The 18659-nt window shown below is 40.7% G+C and overlaps 1 protein-coding gene across 1 annotated transcript in view; it reads right to left on the bottom strand.

Moving 5' to 3' along the window:
* Positions 1 to 18659, bottom strand: part of IFT81 (intraflagellar transport 81) — a 105607-nt gene that overhangs the window by 70991 nt on the left and 15957 nt on the right. The window contains exons 4-8 of the mRNA XM_075273435.1: positions 11222 to 11402; positions 3922 to 4011; positions 2640 to 2705; positions 2231 to 2341; positions 1072 to 1156 (exon numbers count right to left, since the gene is read on the bottom strand). Of these exons, the coding sequence (XP_075129536.1) occupies positions 1072 to 1156; positions 2231 to 2341; positions 2640 to 2705; positions 3922 to 4011; positions 11222 to 11402 (533 nt within the window). The remainder of the gene's footprint in view (positions 1 to 1071; positions 1157 to 2230; positions 2342 to 2639; positions 2706 to 3921; positions 4012 to 11221; positions 11403 to 18659) is intronic.

An 18659-nucleotide genomic window follows, 5' to 3' on the forward strand; every position in this document is an offset into this window, starting at 1 on the left:
ATGTTTGTTGATGGGCTCTATCATCTTGTTTCAACTCCACAAGCAAGTTTTCCATGCTGTGGATGCACAAGACCTCCTGAAGCCAAGACAATAGAGAGGAAGGCGTTGGGGATTTCCACAGTCTAGGTATAACAGACCTTGCTGCTTTCAATAGGAAGTCTAACAGTGTACGGGTATGCTTCTTGAACTTTCGAGGGAAGATAGAGAGGAAGAGGGAATCAGAGTCATCATCTAGAGTGATTCCAGTGATTGCCTGATTAATTTGGTGGACGTCCAACTTAAAGTTGCTTAGGAGTGTACATCCCCACCAAACGTGTGCCTTCGTGCCCTTGTCAATTTTACATCTCCAGCATTGGTCTGAAGGTGGAGAGGTATCACTCACGGAGGACAGAGGGTACTCTGTACCATTGAGAGATGATCTTATAGTTCATTTCTTGCGCCTTGGAAGATTTTGAGAATTTTTGGCATGCCTGGAAGGCGGAAAACCACACGTCTGGCGAGAATGAGACCCCCAATTCCCTCTCCCAATCACTTTCATATGCTGGCAAGCAGGTGTCGGAGACCACCCTTAACCTGCCATACATAAGTGAGACAGGATGAGCTTGAACACTGGGCGAAAGGCACAAGCATTCAAAAGGCAACAATGGCCTATGGAGACTGAGACATTTTAAGAGTGGCATAAAAATGAGAAATCTGAGAATACTGAGGGTGACTTTTTACAGGGAAAAATAGATTTTTGATGGATCAGTTTGTTTCTGTTGTTAACATTTTCTGATGGATGCTAATAACGGCCACTAATAACGGTAATATGAACACCCCCTTATAATTCTGCCCTTGCACTCCATTAAAGTTGCATGTAAGAAGTATGAAGTGAGTGCAATAGCAGTGTTAGGAAAGCATTTTTTGGACATGTGCTAAGGCTCTTACCAATAATGGTAATTGATGTGGTACAAAAGGGGTGAATGTTCTTGTTTCCGTATTTTTTTTTTTAATAATATATAACTCCTTTTATAGCATTTTTCCAGTATAAAATATAAATATATATAATACAATATATATAATATAATTTACCTTCCGGTTTGGCATCTGCTGCTGCATGACGCATGTTTTTCAACTGTTGCTGGGCTCTTTGTAGCTTTTGCTCTGCACTAAAAAGCTGTGAAACACAATTACTGTATTATTCATACAATATACTTTACAATATAAAAAGCTTCATACTTGCCTGAACATTTTAGCTGTTTTATTAGTTTTAATTACCAGTTGAACAACAAAACAAAAAGGAGCCATTGTTATTAACATACACCAAAAACTGACATCAATTTCTATTGGAATGCCACAACCAGTCATCACAGAAGTCCCATAGAGGTGAATGGAGCAGTGGCCATACATGTCATATTTTGTGGATGGGTGACAAGTGTCTGCAATGGGAAATTGCCTTTAAACAGTGAGGAGCAATTAAAAACTTAGGTAAGTCGAAAATGTGCCAGATTGATCACAGACTGATGATGGAAGACCTGGTGTATCTTTACATTATCTAGCCTAGGTTTATACCATCCTTTAGTTGGCTACCACCAAGTTAGAATTTTCCAACACAACTATGGCACACTTTGGCGCATTTTTGCCACGTCCGCTTTTCAGAGAAGCCAATGATAGGAGCAACAATAACAAAACCAATGAGCCCCTGTTCAAGATGATATCTATGCAAAATGAACATCCCTTTTAGCTAAATGTCTAACAAAGATCACAAGGTCGTATCACAGCACTTTACATGAGTGCTCTGACTATGACCATGACATGACATTAGCCAATACCAATGTGTCTGAATGCATACTTCAAAGAAAGGAATTTGGCATGAGGTGATCAGTAGGTGCAGAAATACACACTGGCTAAGGCAAAGATAAAAGGGTATGTCAAAAACAGCTCAACTACAACCCATTACTTACACATTTCCATGTATTGACTCTCTGGTGAGCTTGTGGTACGTTTGTTTATAGAGCAATAGCCTGATCAACTATTGTTGTAGTGTAAAGTGAGCAACAGGAGGCAGATTTCTGACTACCGCAGAATCCCATCAGACAAGGCAGCTAAGCTGCAGTAAATAAGTAGCAGGCGAGCCTTACTCAAAGGTAGTGACTTGTATTAAATGTGTAGTCGATGTGTAGTAGACAATCTTTTTCATATTGCTGTGCTCATGGTGCACAACTCTGAGGACAGTGTGCTAGGAAGGTACCTGATTTCTCTGTTCCTGCTTCTGTAGAGCCAGAGATTCTTCTCTTTCCTTTTCAACACGCAGCTGACTCGCTATTTCAAGCATCCGTTGATGATTCTGAACTGTCTCCACCTGCAGTAAATAATGAGGTGGTGATAAATTCTTAAGAAAAGTGGCAGACATATCATATGTAACCTTGTGCTCTCGTAGCATATCCTTTTCATGCTCATAACTTCCAGCAGTTGACAGACAGCTATTGGGTTCAAGTTCCTTAAAAGCTTTGGCCTTCGGCCTAAGGAGATCCCCTTTCTGTCAGTCGCATTTGTATCTTCCTTACTAAATCAGCAACAAGCAGCTTCTAATCCTTGTTTGCATTCCCTCGGCCAACAGTTTTGACACTGAAGTGTTACAGTATCAAATGTGTTCTCACCCTTTTCTTAAGACGTTCAACTCTTTTCATAAGCTGATCCTTTTCCTCTTCCATTGCACTGATGTCCTAAAGAAGTGAAATAAATAAGAATTTATTACAGGCATACAGAATAAGTTACACTTTTGGCCTGATTTAGCAGGGTGACCTACATATATTTTTCAGATATATTAAAGGGATAAGGTTCTTATGGAGTATGTTTATTGCATATCCATAAATATCTGAGCGGTAGTGAGGCAGAGAAACAGACAGTACCCAGGCAGATCAGCTGTATAGGGTCATTTCTGACACCCCTGCTAAAGTTCCGTCCCCTATATAGCGTCCGTGCACAACAATGCAGTTCTTTGCCAATTGAAGTCATTAGGAGCTGAGCTGCAGGGAAAGGAGCTTTCTGCTCTATTGTGAATAGGACTGGCGCTGGAAGCAACTCCATACAGCTGATCCGCCTAGGACTAGGTGTATTTATAGGATAAGGATGGGCCATAAAACATTTCACCCTGGACAGCCCCTTTTAATGTCACTATAAAGAAGTCTGTACTGAATATAGTGTACTGCACAGAACCTCTGTTTTCTAACTGTAACATTTACATCATTCCCCTTTACACCCCAAAAATTATATTCATAAGTTTAATGAAGTGCAAGAAAATAGCGGCAATATTAAATCAATCGGGGTCAGAGACTAATGAAATAGATCAAATCTATTAAAATGACAAATAAAATGCAATTTTGAACAGTAACCCATTCCTATCTCCTTTCCAGTTTGGTTTGTAACTCCCCACCCTCCAAAAGTCATAACTTTTTATAAGTTTCTGTTCTCAGAGCCATATGTGGGATAAACTGTACTTTCTACCATTTAATATGAAGTATGGGGTTGTACATTAGGAGGCTTGAACCTGTGATCAATAGATTGCTTGCCTCATTGACTACAATACAACTGTATTGAAGTCTATGGGAAAATTACTACATAACTAATGAGGTCTGCCACAGGCAAGCCTCAATAGTTGTACACATTTGAAAGGCTTGGGAACATACACATGTCATAAGACATACGACAAAATAGTTACAGGTGGGGTGGGGGCAGGCACCAGGGGCAGTAGTGGGGAAACTTGGTGCCATAGGAGGAAGACATGCCTGAGATCAGAGATCATGATTCAATACCACTGCTTGATGTGTGCCATATTTAAAGTGCCAACATCTGCTGTAATATTATGGTGGGTGTTCACAAGAGCTGGAAAGGTTCATAGTTATGATGAATGACACGTGAACCCCTCCAAGCTGACATTACCCGTCTAATCTCTGCAGTAGAGAAGCCGGATGTTTTTAGCTGCTCACACTCCTTATGAAGAGTTTTGAAGTTCTCCATCAGTTCTTCATACTATAAGGAAAAAAACATGGTTTACAGCAGAAAGCCCCTTGAATGCAGTGTAACCAGCACAAAATATACTGCAATGTAAACTAGGTATCTGGTATAAAGTCAATTCCAATATATGAAGAGAGTTTTATCAGTAGGATCACTTCCTTATTAGTGGGAATCCATCAGTTGTGCAGGGCCCTAAAAGACACCCGTGTTTACTTCAATAGAGCTGTGTTATACTTCCCTGCACAGAGGATGGTACAACTGAAAATCGAACTTCAATCTATATGTCCTATCGATCAGCAGGCATTTTAGAGGTTGGATTTTCCAGTAGGATTCTAATGTTTTGGTACACCATAGTCATATGCCATAATTGTACAGGATGAAATACTATATTATTTCTATCCAGCATGAAATCCATCCTAAGAAAGTCAATATCTAATAATCATGAACAGTAAAAGATCTTTTGAAATTTAGCAATATACAATGTACTGTAAAAATAATCTCTACAATTTGACATTCAGTATCATATACAGTAACAAACTGTAGTTTAAAGAAGTTTCCTGCTAAACTGAAGCCTCCTAACATGTTCCTACACAAAATACAAATGGGAGATTTTAGGCCCACCTTGGAGGATTATTCTTATAATGCAATATATGCTTTCCTTGTGTCATAAAGGCCAACAATGATGCCATACGAAGACTAGATGCATGTGCTTTTTTACCCAGTGGACCAAGCAATCATTTTCAATGTTACATCCCTGGTATTGAAATGCATCAGTGGACTTAGATTGAGTCCAAGTTTACCAACCATAGGAAGTGTAGTGACACAATACTACCTTTGTCTATTGGTTGTATCTGGCATTACATCAAAACCCATTCAGGCGAATAAGGCTGAGCTGTAATACTAGAACCAGCCATGGATAAAGAAGACAATGCGCCTTCTGATCTGTGGGTATCCCAGTTTATGGACCCAAACATTTGACAATTTACTGGGAACAGGTTTCCTATTAAAACTGAATATATAATGTGTGTATATCTTGTAAACAGAATAGCATTGTATATTACACTGCAATAACTGATGTGAATAAATATATTCCCCATACCAAACATAACAGTGCCATGTACTGCTATATCTAAAGTAAATACATGGATTTAATAGAATCACATCTATAAAAGATATAACAACCAGATCTTCCTATAAATCTGCAAAATAATCTCATCTTATGGAAACATCATTTCTGAGGAGGTTTGTGGCATTTAACTACATCTTGTACCAGGCAATTGTGCTTGAGATTGCCATGTAAACAGCATGCTGGGCAGTCTTCCAGGGATCTTGATAACATTCTGTAGATGATAAAAACGAGGAAAACACTCCAAAATTCATTTCCTGGTAAATGTAAGTCATCAGGAGAGAAAGCTGCTGAGCCGGTTATTAATGTGTGTAATTGCAATAGCACAGTAGACGCGTATATTAGCACAGTTGTCGAGGATCAGGCCTACTTCATTATGAATTATAAATGTATGATGTCATGTTAGCCCATACCAATCTTCCATATTGATCCACTTAATTTTTCTGCATATATTTGGCAATAATTCTGCAGTTGGAAGCCCACAATAAATTGACTCAATAATGCTAATGATGGTAAACTGCATATCTAAAATCTGTTCTGTAACCTTGAAGTGAGCAGGAAAACATTCTGCTCCGCACAGCCTGCGATTAGAAAGTGCATGCCTGATTTGGCTGTAACAGAAACAGATAGAGGACCCTTGTGGTGGCGTGTGGGCGGAGGGAGGTGGGTGAGTTATACAATTCTGCAGCCTGTACTTTTTGTCCACTGTAGAACATTCTCCTGTCGTTCTTAAAGATCAGGTATAGTAAAACCTTTCCTCTATATTACCCCTGTTCTCCCGCTGTGTCTTCAGTGCTTTTATCCCCATTTCAATTACCCTTTCCCATACTGCTTAACCATGAACATATTTCAGCAAAATAAAAGAGGTGACTGAACTGTTCAAGAAAAATAGACTAAATGTTATCTGATCAAGAAAGGTAAAAGGTATTAAAATAATACACTATAATACAAAGAAATAGCACAGTGAATGTGTACATAGAAGAAACAATAGCTTAGTATCACACACCACATATGGTAGATACTAGTAACACACGTTTTAACAAATGCTTTTTTCTTTACAACTTGCTGTCTTAAGAACAGATACTATACCATTAAGGTTCTGTTCACACAATGTCAGAAGAATGCTTTTAAAGACAAATCCTATGACAAAAGAGCTAATAGGGAGAATTCAGGAAAATAAGCGCGCCAGTCTTCTGGTGCAAAAGTGGTGCACATTAGCACATGGCAGTTTGCACAAAGAAAATACCCCAAAAAGAGCACTTTCTGACCTGCTCCTCACTTTTTAGTGGGTGGAGCAGGGCAGAGATCGAGGCAGACAGGGGCAGGGACACCTCAGCCCAACACATTTACTCAGGTGTGAGTTATACCTGAAATCTACAGCAGGCCCTCACTGGCATAGATTTCATTTTTGGCACAAGGGACCTGGCAAGATGTGTCAGAATTATTAAAAGGTCAAAGCCTCTTAATAATCAAGGCACCTGCTAAACCGGGGGAGAGGGGGGGATGAGAGAGTGCTTGACACAGTTTCATGATAATACTGAAGTGTAATGTACTGCAGAAAACTAAGTGAATATTAAGGATATTTTTGCTGAAATAAAAGTATACTTAAAGCAGATCAGCGTGGGGGCAGTAATAAAAAAATAATTAATAACTGTACTCACTTCTCACGGATCCCCCACTACCTGAGACTTCATGATTGGGAGTGGGAATTTACTGTCTGACAGACACCAGGAAGACAAGGCAGCATCAAAAGCAAAGTTGTGGGGACTAGCTCAATGGGTTTTTTTTTTTTTTTTATCTTCGGACACCACATCTAGCTACTTTAAAAATATGTTTAGTGATTCAATCATTAAAATTACATTTTTTCTCCCCAACACGTAGGAATAGTATTAAAGGGGCTCTATCAGCAAAATTATGCTGTATGAGCCCCTCATATGCGTGAATAGCCTCAGAAAAAGGCTAATCAGGCACCGCTAATGTTATTTTACACCCCCCCCCCCGTTTTAAAATAAAACCGTAAAAACATTTATGTAAATTATACTTATCGTGCACGATGGGCAGTCGTGCACTGTCCGACGTCATCTTCTGACGCACATTCCTCTTCTTTCTTCTTCTTTCGACAACGCCCTCCGGTCCTGGCTCTTCCCCGGCTTCATCGTCCTCTTCTTCCGGCGGGATTGGTTCAAATCCGGTGAGTGCGCAGTAGTGCTCTCTCCAGAGCGCTACTGCGCACTTTCCGGTGCCATATTTCCTCAATGGCAGTACGCTCGCATCCTTAAGGCAAGTGATACTGCACATGCGCCGGATTTGAACCAATCCCGCGGACGAAGAGGATGATGAAGCCGAGGAAGAGCCAGGATCAGAGGGCGTCACCGAAAGAAGAAGAAAGAAGAGGAAAGCGTGCCAGAAGATGACGTCGGACAGTGCACGACCGCCCAGCGTGCAAGATAAGTATAATTTACATATACAGTGTTGGCCAAAAGTATTGGTACCCCTGCAATTCTGTCAGATAATACTCATTTTCTTCCAGAAAATTATTGCAATCACAAATTCTTTGGTATTATTATCTTCATTTAATTTGACTTCAATGGAAAACATCAAAAATAATTGTCAAAAAGCCAAATTGAATATAATTCCACACCAAACATAAAAAAGGGGGTGGACAAAAGTATTGGCACTGTTTGAAAAATCATGTGATGCTTCTCTAATTTGTGTAATTAAAAGCACCTGTTACTTACCTGAGACACCTAACAGGTGGTGGCAATAACTAAATCACACTTGCAGCCAGTTGAAATGGATTAAAGAGGACCTTTCACCATATCCGGGCACAGGCAGTGTTATATACTGCCAGAAAGCTGACAGTGCGCTGAATTCAGCGCACTGTCGGCTTTCCCGATCCGTGCCCGGTGTAAAGCGCTATCGGTCCCGGTACCGTAGCGCTTTACAGTCAGAAGGGCGTTTCTGACCATTAGCCAGAGACGTCCTTCTGCCTCGCGGCGCCAATCGCGCTGTGCTGTGGAGCGGGGAGGAACGCCCCCTCCCTCTGCTCACACAGCTCGTCCATAGACGAGCATTATCAGGAGCGGGAGGGGGGAGTTCCTCCCGGCTCCACAGCACAGCGCGATTGGCGCCGCGAGGCAGAAGGACGTCTCTGGATAATGGTCAGAAACGCCCTTCTGACCATAGAAGAGCTACGGTACCGGGCCGTAAGCTCTTCACACCGGGCACAGATCGGGAAAGCCGACAGTGCGCTGAATTCAGCGCACTGTCAGCTTTCTGGCAGTATATAACACTGCATGTGCCCAGATATGGTGAAAGGTCCTCTTTAAAGTTAACTCAACCTCTGTCCTGTGTCCTTGTGTGTACCACATTGAGCATGGAGAAAAGAAAGAAGACCAAAGAACTGTCTGAGTACTTGAGAAGCAAAATTGTGAGGAAGAATGAGCAATCTCAAAGCTACAAGTCCATCTCCAAAGACCTGAATGTTCCTGTGTCTACCATGCGCAGTGTCATCAAGAAGTTTAACGCCCATGGCACTGTGGCTAACCTCCCTAGGTGTGGACGGAAAAGAAAAATTGACGAGAGATTTCAACGCAAGACTGTGCGGATGGTGGATAAAGAGCCTCGACTAACATCCAAACAAGTTCAAGTTGCCCTGCAGTCGAGGGTACAACAGTGTCAACTCGTACTATCTGTCGGCGTCTGAAAGAAAAGGGACTGTATGGTAGGACACCCAGGAAGACACCACTTCTTACCCAGAGACATAAAAAAGCCAGGCTGGAGTTTGCCAAAACTTACCTGAGAAAGCCAAAAACGTTTTGGAAGAATGTTCTCTGGTCAGATGAGACAAAAGTAGAGCTTTTTGGGAAAAGGCATCAACATAGAGTTTACAGGGAAAAAAAGGCCTTCAAAGAAAAGAACACGGTCCCTACAGTCAAACATGGCGGAGGTTCCCTGATGTTTTGGGGTTGCTTTGCTGCCTCTGGCACTGGACTGCTTGACCGTGTGCATGGCATTATGAAGTCTGAAGACTACCAACAAATTTTGCAGCATAATGTAGGGCCCAGTGTGAGAAAGCTGGGTCTCCCTCAGAGGTCATGGGTCTTCCAGCAGGACAATGACCCAAAACATACTTCAAAAAGCACTAGAAAGTGGTTTGAGAGAAAGCACTGGAGACTTGTAAAGTGGCCAGCAATGAGTCCAGCCCTGAATCCCATAGAACACCTGTGGAGAGATCTCTTGATGGCAGTTTGGAGAAGGCACCCTTCACATCTCAGGGACCTGGAGCAGTTTGCCAAAGAAGAATGGTCTAAAATTCCAGCAGAGCATTGTAAGAAACTCATTGATGGTTACCGGAAGCGGTTGTTCGCAGTTATTTTGTGTAAAGGTTGTGCTACCAAGTATTAGGCTGAGGGGGCCAATACTTTTGTCCGGCTCATTTTTGGAGTTTTGTGTAAAATGATCAATGATTTGACTTTTTTTCATTCCCTTTTGTGTTTTTTCATTGCAAGCAAAATAAATGAAGATATTAATGCCAAAGAGTTTGTGCTTGCAATCATTTTCTGGAAGAAAACGAGTATTATCTGACAGAATTGCAGGGGTGCCAATACTTTTGGCCAACACTATATGTTTTTATGGCTTTATTTCAAAACGGGGGGGGGGGGGGGGGGGTTGTTAAAATAACATTAGTGGTGCCTGAATAGCCTTTTTAAAGAGCCCCTTTAAGAAAGGCTTTTCTACTCCCCAATGCATCCCCAATGCTGCGAGAGAAATCTCCAGAGCTGCCTCCATCGTCGCTTTGAACGGCCTCTCCCTGCGTCTTCTTCCAGTGCTGGCTTCAAACTTCTAGGCATGCGCAGTCGGCTCTGCCGTCAGGCCTCGGCCAGAGCCGACTGCGCATGCCTGTGGCAATTTTCCTGTGACCGCTTACACAGTAAACTAGTGTAAGCGGCCATTTTCTTGTGGCTGCTTACACAGTAACCTGGGGTAAGCGGCTACAAGAAAATGGTCACGGGCGTGCACAGTCGGCTCTGCCCGAGACCCAAAGGCAGAACTGACTGCGCACGCTCGTGGCCATTTTCTTGTGGTGCATGCCTAGAAGATTGAAGCCAGCACTGGAAAAAGACACAGGGATAGGCCGTTCCAAGCGAAGATAGAGGCGACACTGGAGAGTTCTCTCACAGCATTGGGATGCCCCCAGTGCTGTTTGAGCACTGGGGACCGCCCTCAGTGCTGTGAAAGAACTCATTTGCATACAGAAGAAAACCTTTCTTAAGGCTATTCCTATGTGTTAGGGAGAAAAAATTAAATTTTAATGATTGAATCCCTTTAAAGTATATTTTTGGAGTTAATTTTGCAATGAAAATCAATGGCAGTTATATACAATATACAGTTGTATTCGTTTTAGGTGCTTTTTTTGATGAATATACTCCTCAACTGCAATAATTCTACACCTTAGTAATAGATAATAAGAGTACGGCAATCAAAAGCAAATTGCTATGAGCGTGCAAGCTTTTTATTAATGTAATCCAGAGAAAACATATATATGAAAAGAAAACACATGGACCCCATTATAGTGTATGGGGTCCATGTGTTCTCATTGCTCACCGCTTTTTAATGCGTTTGGTATTCTGTTCAGGGGATCCCCAAGCAGAATCCCTGAATGGAATACCGAATGCAGATTTAAACCAGGCCTTACATTTACTAGAGATAAATGAAGATAAAGAGAGAAATCTAGGACTTAGCAGGAAGTTTTCATGAATCAGAATAACTATGTGAAGTGACCTCAGTAAAAGGCACTCTATTAATTATGTGCCAGCGTGAATGTTGGTTACTCAGCCTTGCATAAAATCTGTAGCTTAATCCATAACAAATCTTATAATAAACATATTACTCTGTTAACACTGTCATTATGGTTGACTTCTGTCAGGTTTCCATTGCCCTGATGTGCAGTCAGTCTGCTGTGTCTGATGAATCCATTATAATTCAATGAGATATGGTAGGATTCATTACAAAACAGATCAGAGCAGAACCATCACATCCGTCATGGATCCTTCAAAGTAGAAATCCATGACACCAAAGAACCCAAAGTCATCCTACCTGTTTGTATGTCTCAAAAACAATATCATCTTGGAGAAACTCAGCAGGGACTTCCATTTTAACCAGAAAACGGGCCAAATATGCTCTTTTCTTTAACTCATTTGTCTTCTGCAGAAGCCAAAATAATAATGGGTGTACAACAGGTTTACTTCCCACAACCAGACCTTGGCGAAACACGCTCCTATGAACAAATGCAATTAAAGATTAATGTATAAAAACTATTGCAATAAATTCCAATTATAACCACAAGTTGATGGCATTTATATCTTTACAAAGAATCAATGCTATTTTTCTTATCTTGACACAGTACATTAAACCAGTACATTAAAGTTTTACAATATCATTCAGTTTGGACAAAATAACATGAAAGAAGTTCTCAATGAATCAAAGACATTCTGCAAGTTGCCGAGGATGAACAAATATTTATTAAGCAAAGTGTATGTTAAAGGAGCGCCCAAGTGATTTTTTTTTTCATTCAATTATCTACATGTTCGTCCAGTATGCAGAATTCAGCCAGTATTGCCTTATTTAGCTGTTCCTTTCTGTCGGAATCTTTCTCTTCCATAAGGTCATGTGACCCTCACGCTGACAAGATAAAATATATAGGAGGTCCTGACTTCCTGTATGATGGAATGTACCACAGAGGCTTTCCACAGGGGGAGACTGAAACATCTATCACTAACTACTAATTAATAGAGATGAGCGTACACTGTTCGGATCAGCCGTTCCGAACAGCACGTTCCCATAGAAATGAATGGAAGCACCTGGCACGTACACTTTACCGGCGGCCGGTCGCCATGCCAGGTGCTTCCATTCATTTCTATGGGAGCGTGCTGTTCGGAACGGCTGATCCGAACAGTGTTCGCTCATCTCCACTAATTAACAGACAGTTCTTATCACACAGTTATAATGAAGGCACTCACAGCTCAATCTCCGTAACTATAGTCTGTTAGATTGTTTAGAAGAATATAGGAAGAAGAATAAAGTTACACAATTAATAGATCTAAGTAAAGTGCCACACCAACATTTATATATTTTGAATATCTACTGAAGTTTATTATTAAAAATAATGCAGAGTATACCTTATATATACCTGTTTAATTACATGTGCCATATATGAAAAATTTGCCATATTGGCTCCTACTTCCCCTTTGATATTGTTATCCTAATGCAGTCTCATGTTCTGCAGTCTACATGACCCATTATGCCTGTGGAGGGGCAGAGGGGACAGAGAATCCACACCCTGCACTTAAGGGGGTTTTCCCATCTTCTTGTTTCAGCAATCTGCCTGCAGTCTCCTCTTCTTACTTCTGTATTTCTCCCTCCTGCCTCTTGTTGAACAGGCCTGAAAAGTATCACAATCCTTCTGCAGATCAGATATTATGCACATGCTTGTACAGAACAGACTCAGTGTTATCTGTGTGTTTACATATAGAGATAACAGACTTGGCTTTATCAGTAAATTGCACTTAGCTGAGCTGATTATGCTGCCAGCAAGAGCAGTGAGTGATGTCATTTGTCCTACAGGTCCGTGGTTATAGCAACGCTGCGTAAACAATGGGAGGAATAAGTTCACATTGCAGGCAAACAAAGCAGTATTTCTAAAGCAATATATTTATGAAAAGTCTTCAATTTACATAAGTTACCAGTATAGATAGGATCCTTGAGATGTGACAAACTCTTTAATATACTAGGTCTTAGGTAAGTGCAGCAAGTGCTAAAGCTCAGTGACATAGAACTCACAAAAACACCATAAATCCAATAGATATCCTGATGTCCGAAAATACCCAAACTGTAAAAATATGTATCACTATAACAGAACAACAGATAGGCGGAATGCTACAACAGCAGTCACATACAGAGCCTGACAGAATCATTTAACTATAATGAGATCCGTCAGGTGTACATTCTTTAAAATGGAAACTGATAGACAATAAGGTCGGATTTGCAGGACTTTTTTGTCCCATGATTTTGGATACACACTTTGATAGAGTTTCCAAATGGAGACTCCCAGCACAGATGTGAACGTAAGGTGAATACAGTAGCAGCAATACAAATTAAAAAATAAACCACTGTAAAGCTATGCAAACCTTACAAAAAAAAATCATGGCTTTTGGAGGGTATAAAAATTAAAAGGCAAAAATAAAAATAGCCTTGGTGGGAATGGGTTAATATTGCATTGTTTAAGATTCTATTTACTATATATAACAGAAGCCACGACGCGGTGACAGATCCATTTTCCGACAGATAAAAACAGACAATGAGTCACCCCAACAGCTTATTATAGAGTCTATTGGGGGTTACAGTATTCGTAATGGCAATCATATTGTTAAGTGACAAAAACCCCGGTGGATCTCCTGCCCGAGGTTTTGAAAGTTAGTGTGGAGAGACCTAAAAAAAAAAAAACCAAAAGCCAATGCATGACTGTAAATGAAAAAAAGCTCAAGAGACCATGAAATCTCCACTCAGAAAGTTATTTATACTGCCCTGTCACATTCTTTACTCTTTGCAAAAGGAACACTGTCACCTCTTGTGAGAAAACATTTCAGGTAAGATATGATTATAATATCCAATATAAACCACTAAAACTCCATTTACATCAAGACCACTGACGGCTAGTCATTACTATCTCAGCTAAACATACAGTATATTTTCATTTCAATGGGCAGATGGACACCACTACTAGCAACTTATCTCCTGGCTGAACAAAAGAATGAGGCTTAAAGGGGTTGTCCAGTTTCAGACAAAATATTGAGAGACAAAGGTTATTTTTTGCAGAATTAAAAGTTATACAATTATCTAATATATTTTCTGTATTAACTCATAATTTTCTACATCTCTGCTTACTGTCATTCATTTTGCTTGCTCCTAGAGGGTTAAAATCAGTCCATAGTCACATGATAAACCGTCCATAGTCATGTGATTAACACATAGGTGTACAGCTCTTTAATCACATGACCATGGACTCATCTTTATCAGTCTATTCTACTCCTACATTCCATTCTTTATTCTCCCCGCCGTTTCTGATAAAATCAGTTTCTTCTGTTATGAAAATTATGATCACAGAGCACCGGGGGCATTCCCCCAATACTCTGAGCACCCCCGACATCTTAACATTCCGCCGCCCCTTAGCTGATTGCTTTCACTCCCCTCTTCCTCTTCTCCAGATCTTCTGCCTTTTGAGGGCATAGGTATGTTCAGTATGCTCAGTTCTCGAGAGAACTACACAAGTGTACTGTGCAGGCGCATTTCACCACAAAATGGAGGTCCGGGCATGCACAGTCGTCTCTGCCCGAAGCCGACGTGGCAGAGCCAATTGTGCATGCGTGAGATTTGACATCCGTACAGCGCTGCGCCCGATGCCTGCGAAAGGCAGAAGATAAAGAGGGGAATAAACATAATTAGCTAAGGGGCAGTGGAAGTTTATGACGAAGGGGGGGTGCTCAGAGCACAGGTAGAACATCCCCGGGTGATTGTAGTTTGCATAACAGAAGAAACAGATTTTATCAGAAATAGCGGAGAGAAGAAAAGAATGGAAGGTAGGAGTTGAATAATCTTTTTAAATGCTATACCATCGTACCATTAGTTAAAAAGGTGTTTTTCTAATGACTCCCTTTAAATGGGTTGTCTTATATATTTAAAAACTGTGTAGAAGATAACCATCTAACTAGTGGATGTATTTTTGAGTTATCGAAGATAACACTGAGTTCGTCCTCTAGAATCTTTGCAAGTGTAATGTAATATATATTTACTGTGAATATTATTTGATCTGCATTTATATTAGATTTCTAGCAATCATAATAAATAATCTCTCATGGTAAAGGCAAAGTCTATATTGTGATACTTCATAGTTTCCTGTTCATCAAACAGTCAAAGCCGCCTCCCCAAAGCTTGCAGGAATACAGGAAGTGAGAAGAAGAGACAGCAGGGAAAGCTGCTGGAACAGAGAGATGGGAAAACCCCATAAAAAGCATATCAGGCACCAAAACTATCTCTGCTTGTTGCTAGGAATTAGTGGAGGCTAGAGAGAAAATTCCAACTGCGCTGGAATCAGTTGAGTGGTGTCTATTAACAAATGCTAAGAACTTGAATTTGTGGAAGGGGTGAAAGGTCCTCTTTAAACATATGCATCATATTGTGTGTCCCATTCATACCTTATTAAATATGAGGCTAAGATCTAAAATCCCTCCACTGCTGTGAACATTTTGTTATACATGCAATACACAAATTCCTGTGCTGCTACTTTAATGGTTAAGAAAAAAAACCAAAAAAAACACACACCATCTCTTGACCCTTTCAGTCTATCCAATTACACCTCGGCCCGGCTGGCTTGTGAATTGTTCTTTTGATTTACCATGCCCAAACCAGCTTTTTTCCTCCAGTTCTTCCCTGGATGACATCCAACTGACTTCCTACTCTTTACTCCACAGATGCCGCACATGCAAAAGTTGTCAAAGACCACATTATTGCCATGTCCAAGGAACACTACCACTGTTGCCAACATTTTAGGATTAAATTAAAAAGCCAAGTGAAAAATGGCAGACAGAGAAAACTAAATCTGTGATTGAGAATAAAACCAATTATACAACAACATTTTGTTACTGAGAAGGTGGAACACTTCCATTGAGAAACAAAAAAAACTCTAAGAACAAAGCTTACAAATATAAAACATGGCAATGTGGAGACGTAGATAACAGTTCACTTAAGCTTCACAAGGGGTTTTTTAGTTTGGATTTTGACGCGGAATCCGCCTCAGAATCCGGCTCCAAAAACGCCTCTCATTGACTTCAATGAGAGCCATTCACTTCTTTTTTCTGCTAGCGGTTCTTAGCTGCTCGCGGAAAAAAGAAAGGAAGCCAGCTGCTTGACGCTGATTCCGCGGTGCGACACTCACTCCCGACTAGGCCCATTCATTTGGGCCTAATCCGGAGCAGAATGGCGCGACTGGATGCCAGGGCACTGCCTTGCCAGTTGCAGCTAGCAGTTTTTTTGGAATGGATTCTGAGGCAGCCTCTGCGTCAAAATGCAGTCCAAAAAACCCCATGTAAACTCAGCTTTAAAAGGAACCATCATGTGGATTTAGGCCCCTAAGGACAGTAGCAGGTTCACAATAGTGGTAAATTCCAAGGTGGAAAACCTAGAGTACCTTGTCTGGGACAAATAGCCTGACAAGACAGATGCAGAAATAACTCAGACCTCCTTGCATATTTAGGTGGGGGTAGAAAACCCCCATGTTGCTGTAGCCTCAAGAAAACTGCAAATAACTACCCCCTCCCCCAAAACCCACTACTACACCCCAAAAAGTCCAGTCAGGAGGCATTTTAGGGCCAATGCTTATAGAGTGGCATAGAGCAGGCAGGTATTGTAGTGCTGAATGCATTCAAAGATGCTGAATAGCCCATAACCTACAGTTTTTAGTTTTAAAAACTCACCTGATCCTGATTTTGTTCTAAACCACTGACATTATCCCAGGGTTGTTTACCTAAAAAGTGCCTTCTCAGGGCAACTCTCTCACGCTATTCTTTCTAGACAGCAGTGCTTACAAGTAGGAACTTCTTTGAATGCATTCAATACTTTAACATATGCCTGCTCTATGCCACTTTATAAGCAATGGCCCTAAAACAGGTCCTGGCTGGTCTTTTGGGGGTCTAGTAGAGGGTTGTTGGGGTAGTTATCTGCAGCTTTCTTAAGGCTGCAGCAACCTGGGGTTTATCCACCCCCACCTAAACATGCAAGGAAACAGAGTCCATTTTGTTCTGAGGAAGAACCCCATTTATTTTAGAAAAAGGAAACCTTTGCTCTGAAAGCATGACCAATAATCTCATACGTATGGTCTGAGAAAAAAAATGACTCAAAATATATTCTATATGTTAGGTCTGGTGATCAGCCCTTAGCCAGAAGCAGTAACAAATAGGTATATCACATTTATGGCCAACATCCAAGACAATATGTGGATTGTCTAAAGATAACATTTATTGAGGAGTAGCCTACAATGAGTCACTGAGAATAAGCTATATCCAAGATTACCCTCCAAAAGGTGAAGCACTGCATCAAATACAGAGGAAAGGTAAGAGAAAGTGAACTACAGAGACGCAAAAGCAATGTATGAGGGCAACCACCCGAATTGGGAAGCAGATTATCAGTATAGTCACATGTTGCAGTCATATAGTAGTATTTGCAGGGATTTTAAGGCAAAAAAGTGATATGTCCAGAACTTGTGAATACATCCTAAGGTACCCATTATTTTGCAATGCAGGCTTAAAGGAGTATTCCCATCTCTAGGATTAGTTATCTGAAGTGTTTTACCCAATACATTGCTTTGTCTGTCTTGCTCCAGTTGCCAGATATGCAATTATGCATTATGCCTTTTCAGTGTTTACAACTCAATGTCTAGGTATCAAACCATCTCTCTTATGCAAAGTTCAAATTAGCCTTAGTTGTCCATTGTTCTGGTCCATCAGAGGACTGGAACAATGGACAGGCAGACCGTTAAAATCTATTTACTATATTTACAATAATGATGACTGTAGAGTGTCCGTCGTTTTTAAACTGAAAGTGGGCCGATGCACTGTATACACTGCACTGGCATCCAGTCGCAGCTAGCCGTTTTTTTGGACCGGATTCTGAAGCGGCCTCAGCCTCAAAATCTGGTCCAAAAAACCCCGTCTGAACCCGACTTAAGATTAGAAAACCTCTTTAACCAAACATTAAATGGTCTTTTTAGAGGGAATAGTCAACCTCACCAACCTCTGGCGTGCGGCCCTACTTCTAGAGGTATCAACCTGCAAAGGACAGGTCTGGAGATGTCTACTTAAAGGCTGAGTGGGCAATGTTGTGGACAGTGACTACCTGTGTGTCAAAAAATACTAAAGTAGGGTTCACACTGCTGAGCGGACACCAACAGTAGTGTGAATGCCCCCTAAGAATTAGAGAACTTTAATAACAGAGTACATATCAAAGATTATACAGGAAATATTAAGGCAAAAGAGATTTATTTTTGTTATACTGATACATGAGAGAAATTCCGTAAAATATTTTTCTGAAAAACGAAGACAGTCTGTTCTGGACATGAAAACAATTACATAATGATCCTTGACCCCACCAATAGGTTTTTTTTATACTGCACTAACTTGGTAAAAGAGCTACATGGAATATAGAGTTAGATCATCCTGTGCGTAGCCATAAATAGAAAAGCAAATAAACCATCCACTAAAACGACTGCCATATTTAGATGTTCGTGTTAGTTTTAGATTTACATTTCACCATTCCATTCAAGAACTTCCATATACTCATGTATGAAAGGGCAGTTCTTTCAGGTTACATCCAACTATTACAGGGACAGTTGGATGTTCTGTACCGTACAATAGGGGGTCACAGAAAACATATCCCTGAGCTTGGCATTTTACTTTCTATTATACAGTATACGCCCTTAAAGAAG

Source organism: Leptodactylus fuscus, chromosome 1 (genome assembly GCF_031893055.1).
Source record: "Leptodactylus fuscus isolate aLepFus1 chromosome 1, aLepFus1.hap2, whole genome shotgun sequence".
NCBI classification, from domain to species: Eukaryota; Metazoa; Chordata; class Amphibia; order Anura; family Leptodactylidae; genus Leptodactylus; species Leptodactylus fuscus.